The sequence below is a fragment of the Desarmillaria tabescens genome (genome assembly GCF_030435595.1).
Source record: "Desarmillaria tabescens strain CCBAS 213 chromosome Unknown EV420scaffold_17, whole genome shotgun sequence".
Taxonomy (NCBI): domain Eukaryota; kingdom Fungi; phylum Basidiomycota; class Agaricomycetes; order Agaricales; family Physalacriaceae; genus Desarmillaria; species Desarmillaria tabescens.
The window spans coordinates 275,988-290,144 of NW_026848316.1; the positions used below are offsets into that span (position 1 = coordinate 275,988).

A 14,157-nucleotide genomic window follows, 5' to 3' on the forward strand; every position below is an offset into this window, starting at 1 on the left:
AAATACGAGAACCCTCCTCGGGAATGACAATCATTTTAGGTCAGGTGATTTGGGGATAGACTGCGAAATGCGTCATTCATTTTGCTGACTGGATTAGTGAGGAAGAATATAATTCCGAAAGAGTCAAAGACGCCAGGCGAAGCTCGAACGTCGTTATTGATCTGATCACGTGAATCATATTGTTTATGAGTCATCATTGCCAATTTTGATCGCCACAAAAATGACAGAGCAACACGACCCGACGCGGAATACGGTACGGACAAAGAGAAGGATATAAATCAGCAATCGTGGTAATTCTGGCGTTCCAAACACCCACCTTGACCTTTATTCGCAGGTTATCCCGCGTGAGTTATTTTGTGTCTCGGTCTCCTGCACCTTTATTCACTCGGAGTTGATGTCACGTTAAATAGATCACATCGACTCTCAATTTGCAGAGAACGATCACCACCATGGCACCTCTTCCCATCTACAAGGAACCCACGACGAACAAGTATGATTTCGTCGTCATCGGCGGTGGTAGTGGAGGCAGTGGGACTTCGCGGCGAGCAGCATCGTATGGAAAGAAGGTCGCCGTTGTCGAGATGACACCCCACCTAGGCGGGACCTGTGTCAACGTTGGTGCGCGCATATATCCGGCTGCCTTTCGATTTCTCATGCCTATCTGATTGCAGGATGCGTTCCCAAAAAGATTATGTGGCATGCTTCAGACCTCTTCGAAAAGACCAAGTATTCCCTTCCCGGTTATCATATCACTACCCCCAACGCTCCCAGGTTCAGCTGGGAGACTTTCAAGCCTCAGCGGGACGCATATATCCGCAAGCTCAACGGAATCTATCACTCAAACTTTACCAAAGAGGGCGTTGAGTACCATCTCGGTCGTGCGACATTACTCTCAGACACGGAAGTGCGCGTTGAACCATCTGATGGTAGCAAGCCATACACGCTGAAAACATCGCATATATGCGTTGCGGCCGGTGGCCACCCCATCATTCCCAGCGAGGATACGATCCCCGGCGCTAGTCTGGGTATCACTTCCGACGGATTCTTTGAGTTGGAAAAGCAGCCTAAGCGCGTTTTGGTTGTTGGTGGAGGATACATCGGCGTTGAACTAGCAGGCATGTTGAACGGACTTGGCAGCGACGTGAGGGTCGTCATTAGAGGAGAAAGGATTCTTAGGGGCTTCGAAACGGACGTGGTCAACGTCGTGGAGAAGTGCATGCAGAAGAACGGCATCACCATTACCAAAGGCGCGAAGGTCAAAAAGGTCGAAGGTCAAGCAGGAGAAGGCACAGAGAAGACGGTTTATTTGGACAACGGCGAATCCTTCGTTGTTGAGACCCTCATTTGGGCTATCGGGCGCGCCCCCAACACCTCCGGACTTGGTCTGGAAACAGTTGGCGTTAAACTCGACAACAAGGGCAACATTATCGTCGATGAGTATCAGCAAACAAACGTTCCTAGCGTGTCGTCGATTGGAGACATTCAAGGTAAAGCTCTGCTGACCCCTGTCGCCATCGCTGCTGGGCGCAGACTGTCCAATCGACTCTTCGGTGGAGAAAAGTTCAAAAATGACAAAATTTCATACGAGGACATCCCGACTGTAGTATTCTCTCATCCACCGCTCGGAACCGTAGGCTTAACCGAAGACCGAGCCAGGGAGAAGTATGGAGATCAAGTGAAAATATGTACGTTTGTGCACGTCTTTTTAGTGTTCGTACTGACTGGATGCATCAGATGCTTCCAATTTCCGTGGCCTATACTTCTCTATGCTTGATGAGGAACACAAGGAGCCATCGTTCTACAAGCTTGTTTGTGTCGGTCCAGAAGAACGCGTCGTTGGTGTCCATATCGTCGGCATGGGCAGCGATGAGGTGCTTCAAGGATTCGCCGTTGCGGTTAAGTTGGGAGCAAGAAAGCAGGATCTAGACGATACCATCGCCATCCACCCCACCAGCGCTGAAGGTCAGCATTTCTGTTTTTCTCACCGCGTCATTACAAACTGATCGTAAATGGATAGAATTGGTTACATTGCGCTGAAGTGGCATCAATAAATGCTAAAACAACTGTACATCTTAAACCACTTTGTATCATAATCCGACTTGAGATTTTGTTAAATGGATGGATCGCAAGCCTGAGTATTATCGCTGAGGAGGTTCTCTGGTGTGTGGGTATTGAAAGACCTAATGTAGGTAATACCACTTGACCTTAAAAAGAGTTTTTTTTCCTGATCACGACCCTTTTACTCACCTAAACTCCATCGATATCACTAACCAGCGATGGATGTTCGTAATCCTCCACGCTCTAAGTGTTCTAGGTCAAAATGGACGCAATAGTGCATGTGGACTATATGAAAGAAGCACTGGCCATGTACAATGATTCCTTTCTTTCCGGGCGAAAACAACAGACAGATAAATTTAAAGTGCCTTCTCTCAGGCGTTCGGCACCGGTATTAGTCCGTTGTGGTTCTTGTGCGAGGCGTCAAAGAGACCGGGCCAATGAGCCTCAGAAGTAAGAAAGAAAGATTAAGACTGGACAAAGTTGAAAGTCATCGCGTCGTGAAGGAGCTACGTAGAAGCAGCGACGTCGAGGTTATATATATCATATAGAATTACACAGAAGCATGGTAGACCTGCGACTGGTCCCCTAGCATAAGGAATACTCTTCAAGTCGGTATTCTACGTGATTCATATTCACATACGGCGCTAGCACGGTTGGGCCTAAGCTAAGTCGAAGTATTCTTTGGCTGCACTAACAATAGGTTCGGTGGGTGTGGGAGTATGCTCGGGACATCCCAGTAGCAAGTACCAACCTACTTCCCTCAAATCTTCGCTGATCTCCGAGTTCTTGTATACACTGGGTCTGGAGCTTCAAGTGGACTTTTGCGCCAAGGCGCCATGGTGGTTTCTCTCACACGGCGCTTGTACCGAAACTGAGAGCCAATTATGTTTTGGAGAATGCGTCTGAACAAGGATGTACGACAAGAGCCTCCTAGCTGTCATGCAAAAAATTTGAGACCCAGAATGTTCTGTCATGCCTACATAACATACAGTCAATCCTAAAATGAACATTGTAGGCTACGACCAACCGCGCCGTATGGGCAGAGGCGTCCATTGAATTCTGCCCGAACAAGACGGTAATAGTCTATATGACCGACCTCCAAAGGTTTCCAATTCTAGCAAGCAAGCGAATTCTGCTCTGTGGGCAGAGGGCAACACCCTGCTGCTTTTGAAAAAGAGACAAACGTGAGAAAACCAGAAGCAGTTCTAAAAGATGGAAACGTGATATGAAGCTTGAAGAACAGGGCCTTGGGATTGGAGTGCTAATGGAACTTGTGTGGGTATAATGGAGCGGTAAATTATACATAAAAGGTATCGACAGATATTAGGGTATTATCAGGCTCAATAATACACAGTATACGCGACGGCTAACTCACCATCAGCATAAGTTAGCTGATTAATTATATCTATACAGCGCAACACCGACAGTCCCTCGAGGTTATAACCATGTTTGTCCACCGTGGGCCTCTTACATATTGAGGCCCTTCAGTGTTTGCTACCGCTTCCCACTGTTGGCGTTTGCCAACCGTTTCTTCCGACATGCCTCGCAGAACCTGCCACCCGTAACCTCCTCTTCCGCATGGGGTACAGAAGACGAAGACGCAGACGGAGATGAGGGTGGGGGGACAGTCCAGTCGAAGACGCCGTCATATTCTACGCCTACGCGCTTTGCTAAGCCATGGAATAGTTCCCTTAGTCCCTCGTAATCGGGCAAATCGTCAAAGGATAATGACCGCGCATATCTAAGGTTTATATTAAAAACAGCCGACTGAAGATAAAATGAACGCACCTATAAAGCACATCGAACTCAGGCGGCAGTCCTTGCGTCAACTTCTCCTCGGCTTTGAGCTTGGCGTCGCGGATTAAATTCCACGTTTCAGTGACCGGGTTATATGGAGGATAGTCTGGTGTACCAGGAGGTGGATGAGTTGGTGCACGCATTTTCCGCCAGGGTAGCGTTCCCTTGAGGAAGTAAATTAGCATATATGCCAAGGACTCCAGATCATCCCGTCGCGAAGATTCTATTCAAGCTGTCAGAACCGTTTATTAAAAAGAGGACAATACGTACCAACTCCTAGGTGGGTGTTAATAGCAGCAAACAACGATGTCCCCACACCGTGTACGTCGTCCTGCTTGTACGGAATATGCGCTGCCGTCCGCGGATCGCGAAACTTCTTGGCAAGACCAAAGTCGATAATATTGACTTGGTGAACGGATTTGCCGGTGCCCATGACAAAATTAGCAGGCTTAATGTCGCGATGAAGGAGCGAGTGAGAATGGATATATTGGATTCGAGATATCTTGAAGTGACATTCGCGTCAATTAGCGCCGAAATGAAAGCAAGAGACGCACCAATTGATCCGCCAACAACAATACTGTCTTCAATGAAAAACACCGGTTGCACATGCGGAAGAGATCCTCCAGCGAGGGGCCCAAGAGGTCGATGACCATGACATTGTAATCGCCTTGCTTTCCTGAATACATGATCCACGGAACGCCAGGACCGCCCATTAGGCGCTTATAGATCTGCGACTCCAGCTTTAGTGGAGAAGGACCTTGGTGATGGTGATGCTGTGGAATATCGGGATCAGAGTGGCGACGTCGTCTGCTGCGTCTGGGTTCCGATGGCTCGAGCTTGATGGCGACTGGCTTGCCGGCGACATTATGTGTGCCTAGGAAGACGGTGCCGCAACCGCCATTGGCAATCTCCTGCTCGAGGCGGTACTTGCCACCGAAGGTATACTCCATCGTCGTGAAAGGAGATGATGAGAGACTTTTTTCAAACAAAGGCGTGTTATAAATTCCCACGCTGTCTTTGGCCCTGCTGCTCTGTTTTGGGATGAACACGATGTCGTGACTTTTTTCTTGATCATTCATTCTGGTTACCAACCGAATATCACGGACGCAAACGACTCATTCAGGATAAATATGCATAATTCCTGGCCCTTGACGAGCTCCAGCAACGTCGCATCAGGGGATACTCGATTTGGTGCCCTTTCTGCATCATGGCTCGGATGCAGTTGTTGCTGCGGTGTTGCTCTTTCTCTATGCCTTCGTCTATTCACCGATGAATTATCTTGTTGCTTCTGGCCTTGAAAATCAAGCGACGTTTGCATTCGGCGTCTTCAGTTTTCCAAGGCAAAGCTGAGTCCACATCCTTGGGCTAAAATGCAGGCGCATAAACTTTCACGCGTATGTATTCCAGTCATTTACGGCCTATATAAATTCTTTTGGTCAACTTGACGATTAAGTGCATTCGCGCGTAGCGTGTAGGGGCGACGTCGTTCTGCCTAGGTCGTCTCTCTCGTGATGGTTGCTTGCCCGCTGCTTCTTCTCTCGTTAATGCGACTTGCTCTCCATTCTACTTTTCTCTTTTTCGAAGGCGACATTTTCTGTTTATCAGCTAACCACATGTTTAGTCGCCGAAACTTCGGAGATCCAGGTGCTGCGAACAGTGCGCCCTCCCCCACGCCTTTCCATCTATTCGCCAAGGCAGAGATCCTTTTAACTACTGCCGAATGTTCTCGCCCGTGATGGACGACAGAGTCTGACCTCTGACACCCTTGTCCAGCTTCGAAAGCTCCTGCTATGGGTAAGATAAAAACCAAAGCCCCGGCTAACAAAATATCCGTTGGCTTCGAATGCGGTCGATCCAAAGCGACAGATTTTGTTGCAAGCGAAGTATTTTGCCCCACGATCATTGTCGGTCTCGCTTGAAACGCCACACCGCTGTCTGGGTCAGTGGTTTCTAATAGGGTGACTTTTGGTTTTCGCTTTGGAACACCTTTGACAGCCAGCTTATTGGCGCCACAAAGGGGGTCCAGCTGATGTGATTTTTATCTGTTATCGAAAGTGATATCAGAAGCTAGAAGCTTTCTACGATGTTTGAACGTGATGCCTACATCGTTGGGATCATAACCAGCCATGATGGCCATCAACTACCCTGGGAAAATGTTGCTCATCCTAAATCCGTTCTCATGGACATCATCGCTTCGCCTTTCCACAAGCTCCTCACGTCCAACGATTGTCCGACGGAAGAGGATGTCCAGAATATTACCCAATTCTGCGCCGAACCCGCAGAAAAGATCCGAAACTTGGATGTGGAGATTGCTGATTTGCAGGAAAGGTTCAATTCCCTCATTTCCAATGGCAGATCTCTGCAATCACAGCTGAGAGTTGACGAGCACCTCCCATCATCTTTCATGAATCTTCTTCTACCAAAGGAAGCGCAACAATCCTTACTTGTCCACGTGTCGGAGATGAACGACCATTATGAAGAGGTGTCAAATATCATTGACGTCGAGCTCATCAATTTACAGGAAATGATCCAAACCGTCTCTTCTGAACGCGAAGCGGTGCAGTCCAATTTTTTGGTTGCCGAACACCTCGCCATTCTCTCCCCCATTCGTCGCGTGCCCACAGAGTTACTCCAGGAGATTTTCCTTTATTGCATCGGTGACAAACAATTCCAGGATATTTGGCCAGAGGGTGGGTACGCTTTCGAAGCACCCGTCGTATTTGGGAGGGTATGCAGCCGATGGCGAAGGGTGTCCTTTAGCACCCCCAGTCTATGGTCTTCACTGAAGATCACCATCTCGCGCGTCGCAGGTGCCGTTGATTGGGCGGCTCCTGGGAGTCGAAAGATTCTCAGGGCCTGGTTGAAGCGATCGGGTCGGCTGCCTTTGGATGTATGTCTTTCAGCGAGCCGGACGTGCTCAGCAGAGGAGCTAGAGAGATGTCATTTATTGCCTTGGCCTCCCACATTGCTACCGTTGGAGACGCATCATTTTGACGCTGCCGATGGGCTTCAATGATCATGCAGTTTTCGACAGTCTCTGTTTTCCGATGTTGGAACAGTTTGCCTTACATATTTGCTCCCCCACCATGCATGGTCCTATCGCTGTGAACAACCTCTCTTTCTTGGAAAGGGCTCCTCTACTTCGCGAGTTCAAAATCACGACGTCCACAACAGCGCTCACGGGATTTCCTCGGGCTCCTTGGCATCAGCTCGTCGACATCCATATTGACGTTGGAGAGAAATGGACATTCCTTGGATCCGAACTGTGGAGGGCACTCGCTCAATGCGTCAAGCTAGAGTTGCTGCATTTGAAGACGGCAAATCATCATCGTATACTCACAGGTCCACAACCGACATCTTCCCCTCATCGAGTGACGCTCCCCAGACTCCGCGAATTCCACGTTTCAGGCAGAGAGCCAGCTTTATTTACATGGTTGGCACTATCTCACATATTCGATAATCTTCATCTTCCAAGACTGGAGAAATTGGACATCGGGGGACGTAGTACTGGCCGTCTGTGGGAACGGACCTATTTGCAATCATTTCTTTCGTTGGATAACCTGTTAAACGCATCAGCATGCTCATTGACTACCCTATCACTCGATGAATACATCTCCGTGCCCTCCCTTGTCGTACTTCAATGTCTTTCAAGTGTCCCTACACTCCACAAATTGAGAATACAACAGAGCAGGGATTGTGGCAGGGATTTGATCGTCGATGATGATTTCCTGGAGGCATTAACACCAGGAACATTATGTCCAGAATTACGGGTTCTGATTTTGGTGGACAGTGGCGCATATCAAGAGGACACGCTGGTTGGGCTTTTGCGAACTCGCTGTAATCCACCACCCGGGGTGGCGAGATTGCAGGAAGCTTCCATCTCTTCTCATCGTCCCAAATCCCACGCCGATGAACAGATAAGGAGTCTGGGAAGCCTTTTCACAGTGCATCGAACATAGCCTCAGGAGTTTGGATGGGAGGGAAGCAAGCCCCTTCGGGTGAGGACAAGCGCCTGTTCCAAACTGCCTCCGTTTAAATTATTCGAAGATGCTTTCGTCGTCTATAGCGTCTGTCATAAATTCTCCGAAATGATATCCGATTGGCGTCAAACCGCCGTGTACAAACCGTGCCTCGTATACTCATAAATACTCTTCTCCCATCATGTCGACATGCACCTATCTACAGACAAATTCTCTGGATTACCCCACCAGTACGGGAAGTCCACCGCTTTGTTGCTGGCACCAAAGACTGCAAAACTGAGGATGAACAGGATGACTTGACTTCCCCCGTCCAGGGCTGCAGACGTCAGGTAGTTGTATTTCTTGAACCAGCCGGGTCTGTGCTTCCTTAGCCACCACTGCGAGAAGAAACCAATCACGAAACAAGACCACCACTGGCCGTTGACGGAGTATGGGAGACTAAGAATCAGTGAGCTCCAGAAGGGTCGATCATGAACCTCCACACGTACTATCCTATGTATAAAGTAATGATGGGGACGTTGATGTACTTCATCGTCTTTGCCAATGCGCTTTCTGGTTTCGAGTATCGGTGTATTACCCAGAACGGGATCGGACAAAATAGACCAATAAACCTAAGTCAAGCTTGATGTCAAAAGGAAGAGGGCCAGTGGAACGTAGACATACATGCCAAACGGAATGATCCAATATCCAGATTCCTTTCCGTAGGTGAAGAGCTCTTTACCTAAAGCACCCATTGCCACAGAAGCAGAATTGACCGATTGGATATTCCATCCGCTCCACTACGGCAAACCGCTGTCAAGAAAGAGGAAATAAGCGTCGGTGCAGTACTTACCACACGTGTCCCAGTGGGATCTTTCAACACATCTCTGTTATTCGTTACAATCGTATTCATCACTAAGTAAATGAAGGTTTAGTCAATTCAGTCGGTGGCAAAAAAACGAAGCAATACTCGCTTGTGTAGTTAAATACCGATCCGATGATGGATCCGGCCTGCCAAAGAAAAAAAACGTCAGACATTCACAGACCGGAGCAGGCGAAACGAACCATTTGGGCAGCGAAGGTGATTCTTGGCGGCAGCTTCGTGTACTGTCCCAATTTAAGATCTATCATAAGAATTTAGACTCCTAGGACGCGCAGCAGGGACATGACATAGACAGACCTTGCAACATATATAGTGTCTGCCATGCAGAGCTGTTTCCGAACAAGTTGGCGTACATGACGGTTCTGAGAAGACATATATCAGACCGTCTGGACGCCGAAATAGATTAGACACGCACATCGGCTCGCCAGGATGAATGAAAGCAGCTATAATCTGCACCGCGTACTTCAACGAGATGTTGAATCCAGTAGTAGCCGTGACTGTACAAGCCAGTCAGAAACATAGATCTCCAAGCGGAATACTAGAACTGCTTACTGAATCCCAAGAGGGTTGCCATGAAGAAACTAAAGACTAATTAACCATATACTTTTCAGTAAACAGATCTTTTAAAGCGGAAAGAACGTGATATACCTGTGAAGAAGATGATACTCCAAGCTGGAATCAAGACATATCCTCCAGGACCAGCATATGATGTGCCAATAGCGACCCCGAGGGAAACAACAAACAACGCCGCGTAAACCCATTGCGGGACCTCCTCTGCGTCAACGGTTTAGCATCCCGCTTCGCTACTCTGCTGAACAGCGACTTACTATATTTCTTCATCTCTGCCGAAAGTGTCCTTGTCAGCTTCCATACCTCATAACAGGTAGAACGCCTTACCGTTATAATGCGGGTCATCTATATCTGCATGTCCCCTCTTCAGGAACCTGAGTCCACCGAAGGCGGCCCTCAACTCCCGCCAATGCCAAAGCAACACATAGGTTACCGCACTCCCAAGTGAGAGGTTGTAACACAATTGACTAATAGCGTACGTTGTCGTGTAACGCGGGAGGCCAACTTCCGCAATTGCAGTGGCATTAAGGTGGTAGTTCGAGTCGATAACAGCGGATTGATCATATGTTTCTCCGTCCTTGCCAAAGAGAGAAGTAGACATCCAAAGGATATCACGTCCATTGAAGACGTTCGTGTAATAACTTGCCGTCAGGACGATGTATCCCAGCAGCATGCCGACTGTGAGAAGACAGTGAACGTCAGATCATGTCGACATCAATCATTCGAAGAATAGACGCACTATATGAGTTCACCTCTGGGGCGAGTCAGAATACAAGTTTACGAAAGGAGGCAGTAATACACGTACGTGTCTGGAGAGGCCAAACCAGCGGGTAACCTTGAGTGATCAAAGTCCATGAAAGACCGAAAGAGAAAAAGCCGATGCCCTCGTTACTAGATCCTGCCCCGAAGAGGTTTCGTACAAATTCGTGTCGTCCGTTATCTGCAAGACATATAATCGAGATAGCGGTGAGAAGGGGGAACTTTCATCCGAATGTTAGAATTAGTATAGAAAGGATGCATGTCAAGGACACGAACGGGGTATTGAGGAATCCATTCCCAGAAGAAGATAGCAGCAAACTGAAATGTCAATTAGAGAATATCCTTGCACGCGGCGATAGACAAGTTAACACACAACGATCCAGAAGAACTTTCGCTTCTTCGCATTCAGCGTTCCACTAAAGTGTAAACTTTGTAACAGGTTCACCACCGAGATGTAGGACGGGTAGAATGCGCTGGAAGCAGAATTAACAGTGTGCTACGGATATATATTGAAACTTACTAGGTCGGATAAACGAGGAGTGTCCGCACTAGAAGCGTAAGTAAACACCCAACACTACATACTCGGAAATTCAGCACTCACGAAGTCCGGCAATGCCATAACCTATCATCTGGGTTGAAAAGATTTGGAAGATTGCCACAGCACCGTTCATATGAAGGTCATAAAAGAGATCTTGGATGGATCATCTGTCAGTATGTAGCACTTTTCGAGAATGGTGACGACGGCTGACCCATGGCGGCAATATTCTCCATGGCTAAGGCTATGTTCGACGCCGTAGAAGCCATGATAACGATAGCAGTGTGCTCTCTAAGCGAACGCGTTTAGCAATCAACCATAAGAGATGGATGCTAAAACATACTTGATGTTGAATGGACCAGGATTCAAATACCGCCAATAACCCGTGCTGGGAATCAATCCTGCGAGGCATTGACATAAATAGGGGCCGCGTAAGTGTAACAAGAGCGTAATATCTCACCAGCCATGCCGGTACCCAGAACATAAGCGATGATAAGGCAGAACAGCTGCGACACACTTGCATTCTGAGGTTTGAACGTGTAGATGGTCGCGAGGACCTTGGGAGGAGATAAGTCATGACAGTTCACCGAGAGAATTTTGTATACTTACGGAAGAGAACGCGCTGAGACCAACGCCCAAAAATATGGCCCTGAAGGTAACGATAGGAAGGTCCGGATCGTCTCGAGTGGATATGACCTACAAAATAAGCATTAGAAGTTTGATTTACGCAGCAGTTCAATTACCAACCTGAACAGCGACATCCTCGGCACGCTCGATAACCGCCTCATCCTTCGGCTCTAGTCCCAGATCCGAGTCGTTGCTGGAATCGACAGGTTCAACTTTCTCTGTGAAGTTGGCTTTCTCAGCATCGGCAGACGGTTTCTTGTCGAGCTCAGGTAGAGTGGTCGCCTCGTATACACTTGTCATCACGATAAGAAGACGAGGTGAACAAGGAAGCAGACACCGTGTGTTGCTTAAGTACTAGTGTGTATCACCAGACAGAATTTGACGAACTGGGCTTATCTGAGGTTGCTTAATCGCAGTTCCATGGTATTGTTGATATCAGCTTCGGACGCCTTCGGTCCGCAGTTAGATAGCCCAAGGCTGACTGAATTTTACGTCTTTCGTTTTTAGTAGTACACTTACCAGATGTTCAGGTCAAAGACCAGCAGTAGTACTAGCAGGACGCACAAACGCCAGAAACCAGCAGAAGCAGAAAATCTAGATACAGTCTGACGCAGTCGCAGATAACGACCCTTGGTCGAATTTTGTCGCTTAGTACGGTTGAACGGTTGGCCATGGTAGATCGTGTAGCATATGGTCGGAAGTAAAATCGCCGATCAAGTTTCCAATTCGAATTTCCTCGGTTTCTCACACTCACGGACGCGTCCTCGCTAGCCGTAGTTACGCGTACTACAACGCCGAGCTCTTTGGCCGATCCCAGTAGCTATATACGACATGTATTGTCAAAAAGTTCGACCCTGTGTATCGGTGTAACTTCTGATTACCAGCATAGAGCACCCGTGAATCGGACGAACTCAGCCGTGGCATACTCCGATACTCCTACTTATCTCAATGAAAAGTGCCGGTCAGTGATGGCAACGGCTGTTGATTTGCAAGTCCTTTGTGGATAATAGATAAGTTATGTCATCTCCTTATCTTGCAATGCTAACGCTTGGCATAAGATAAGTCTACGAAACTATATTACCTATCGCCCATCCAAGAGGGCTTGTCTTTAGTAGAACATGTCGAACTCCGTCAAGTTGACCCTCTTTTTGCTATCGTCAGCTGCAGTACTCGCGCACCGGCACCAACACCCTTTCACGAGTCCCCACCAAGTGGACATCAGCACGGAACCATGGACAACTCGTTACGGCGCTCAAGAAGACCTAGGCTACACTGGCCCTCTGAGCTTCTCACACTTTCCCTATACGCGTTGTCTGGAGGACCCTTCTCAGTTATTCGATATCGCGATTATTGGGTTCCCGTTTGATACGACCACCTCGTATCGACCTGGTGCGTGTATCTTTGAGCCTCCGTCAGATATAATCACCAACCGCCTCGCAAGGTGCGCGATTTGGTCCTTTTGCCATTCGCTCGGGATCCAGAAGACAGCATGCTCGCGGGTACACTTTGACGTGGGGGACGAGCCCGCACGATCTCGGTGCGGGGTTGCATGATTGTGGGGATGTAAGTTACACTCTGTTCGCACGACCATCTTCTTTTATAATTTATGTCTCTTTTCGAAGGTTCCCCTCTCGGCTTACGATAACGCAAAAGCCATCGACCAGATGGAAGCCGCGTACACCACCCTCCTCTCGCGACCCGTCTTGGGAGGCACCAACGAGGCATACAAGCCGCAAACCGCCGCTATCTCATTGGACGGAAAGGAACATCCGCGGATCGTTACCCTAGGGGGAGATCACACCATCGTAAGCCTGAGGGATTTCAAAATAACCATTATCTCCACAATCTGACATATTCTGTACTAAAGGTTCTTCCGATCCTGCGATCTCTAAATAAAGTCTACGGCCCGGTATCTGTTAGTTGCTATCGTGACTAGTACGCTCTTCTGGATTGCACTAATTACCCCTACCAGGTAATCCACTTCGATGCGCACCTCGACACATGGCCCCCTGGTGGCACAACGGAGCAGGAACGTATCACCCACGGCACCTTCTTTGCCGTTGCTGCTGAAGAAAACCTGATGACGAACACCAGTATCCATGCAGGCATTCGGTGCAAGATGGGTGTGAGTCTCCTCTAGCTTGAAGACTGGGGCGTCTGTTAAATGTCCGGTGTGTTTCGTAGGGCATTCAAGACGTAGAACATGACGACGCTGTTGGGTTCCAGGTCATCAGCACCGACGATATTGACGACTATGGTATCAATAACATCATCAAGAAAATAAGACAGAGGATCGGGAACAGTCCCGTTTACCTCAGGTGGGATATCTTTCATTTCTTGCTCGTATTTTTGATTCGGCTGACCGTTTTCTTACTATAGTCTTGATATCGACGTCGTTGACCCGGCCCTGGCACCTGCAAGTATGTCACAATTCTCACTATACCACTGATGCGCTTTCTCACCTTTTATACGTATTAGCTGGAACTCCCGAAACAGGTGGTTGGACGACCCGTGAAGTTAAGCGCATCATCCGTGGTCTATCTGGGCTTAATTTCGTGTATGTCCCCTGTCCTGCCTCGCATTCTCTCCATCTGACAGCACGTTTAACAGAGGCGCTGACATCGTCGAGGTTGCTCCCGCTTATGATTCTGGTAGGCGGCCCAAGCTACACCGAACCTGACCCGTTACTGAGATTTATTACAGCTGATGTTACCGGTATCGCAGCAGCCGATATAGTGCATGACTTCCTCACGATGCTTCAGCTGGGAGAGCCGCCTGCGCCTCACAAAGGTCCATTTTCTTTAGAGGATTTGAAGTACCTATGAAAAGACGGAGACGAGGGTTAAATGCGGTTCAGGTAGAATAGATACTCTGAACAGTCTAGCAATGAACTGGCTAGCCAGTCAATCCGCAGGTGCAAAAGGTTGATTGTTAAGTAGAAAATACAGACAGTGCAAGAGGAGCATCGA

At 48.3% G+C, this 14,157-nt stretch overlaps 6 protein-coding genes across 6 annotated transcripts; 4 read left to right on the forward strand and 2 right to left on the reverse strand.

Moving 5' to 3' along the window:
• Positions 1–224: 224 nt before the first annotated feature.
• Positions 225–2,478, forward strand: EV420DRAFT_1308667 (glutathione reductase). Its single transcript, XM_060468530.1, has 5 exons — positions 225–344; positions 411–618; positions 672–1,685; positions 1,735–1,962; positions 2,018–2,478. The coding sequence occupies exons 2-5, from the start codon at positions 450–452 to the stop codon at positions 2,035–2,037; spliced, it is 1,431 nt and encodes a 476-aa protein (XP_060330749.1). The 5' UTR covers positions 225–344; positions 411–449; the 3' UTR covers positions 2,038–2,478.
• A 1,074-nt stretch (positions 2,479–3,552) lies between these two features.
• EV420DRAFT_1642825 (kinase-like domain-containing protein) lies at positions 3,553–4,805 on the reverse strand (the record flags this gene model as incomplete). The annotated part of the gene is made up of 4 exons (XM_060477416.1): positions 3,553–3,799; positions 3,847–4,078; positions 4,126–4,357; positions 4,410–4,805. 4 exons carry the CDS (start codon positions 4,803–4,805, stop codon positions 3,553–3,555), a joined length of 1,107 nt encoding a protein of 368 aa, XP_060330750.1.
• Positions 4,806–5,848: 1,043 nt separating this feature from the next.
• EV420DRAFT_358229 (uncharacterized protein) lies at positions 5,849–6,983 on the forward strand. Its single transcript, XM_060481837.1, has one exon. The coding sequence runs from the start codon at positions 5,939–5,941 to the stop codon at positions 6,869–6,871; it is 933 nt and encodes a 310-aa protein (XP_060330751.1). The 5' UTR covers positions 5,849–5,938; the 3' UTR covers positions 6,872–6,983.
• Positions 6,942–7,814, forward strand: EV420DRAFT_1642827 (uncharacterized protein; the record flags this gene model as incomplete). Its single annotated transcript, XM_060477417.1, has 1 exon — positions 6,942–7,814. One exon carries the CDS (start codon positions 6,942–6,944, stop codon positions 7,812–7,814), a length of 873 nt encoding a protein of 290 aa, XP_060330752.1.
• A 200-nt stretch (positions 7,815–8,014) lies between these two features.
• On the reverse strand, positions 8,015–11,488 carry EV420DRAFT_1620661 (OPT oligopeptide transporter protein-domain-containing protein; the record flags this gene model as incomplete). The annotated part of the gene is made up of 21 exons (XM_060475594.1): positions 8,015–8,273; positions 8,324–8,446; positions 8,499–8,614; positions 8,668–8,729; positions 8,789–8,825; positions 8,880–8,938; positions 8,995–9,059; positions 9,113–9,194; positions 9,250–9,285; positions 9,346–9,471; positions 9,595–9,945; positions 10,073–10,247; positions 10,303–10,344; positions 10,400–10,499; positions 10,547–10,574; positions 10,628–10,717; positions 10,776–10,852; positions 10,905–10,962; positions 11,022–11,118; positions 11,171–11,257; positions 11,309–11,488. 21 exons carry the CDS (start codon positions 11,486–11,488, stop codon positions 8,015–8,017), a joined length of 2,250 nt encoding a protein of 749 aa, XP_060330753.1.
• A 447-nt stretch (positions 11,489–11,935) lies between these two features.
• EV420DRAFT_1542528 (arginase family-domain-containing protein) lies at positions 11,936–14,086 on the forward strand. Its single transcript, XM_060473164.1, has 11 exons — positions 11,936–12,026; positions 12,078–12,577; positions 12,630–12,751; positions 12,811–12,993; positions 13,056–13,103; positions 13,161–13,313; positions 13,373–13,506; positions 13,568–13,608; positions 13,667–13,745; positions 13,799–13,839; positions 13,892–14,086. Exons 2-11 carry the CDS (start codon positions 12,307–12,309, stop codon positions 14,011–14,013), a joined length of 1,194 nt encoding a protein of 397 aa, XP_060330754.1. The 5' UTR covers positions 11,936–12,026; positions 12,078–12,306; the 3' UTR covers positions 14,014–14,086.
• Positions 14,087–14,157: the final 71 nt, after the last annotated feature.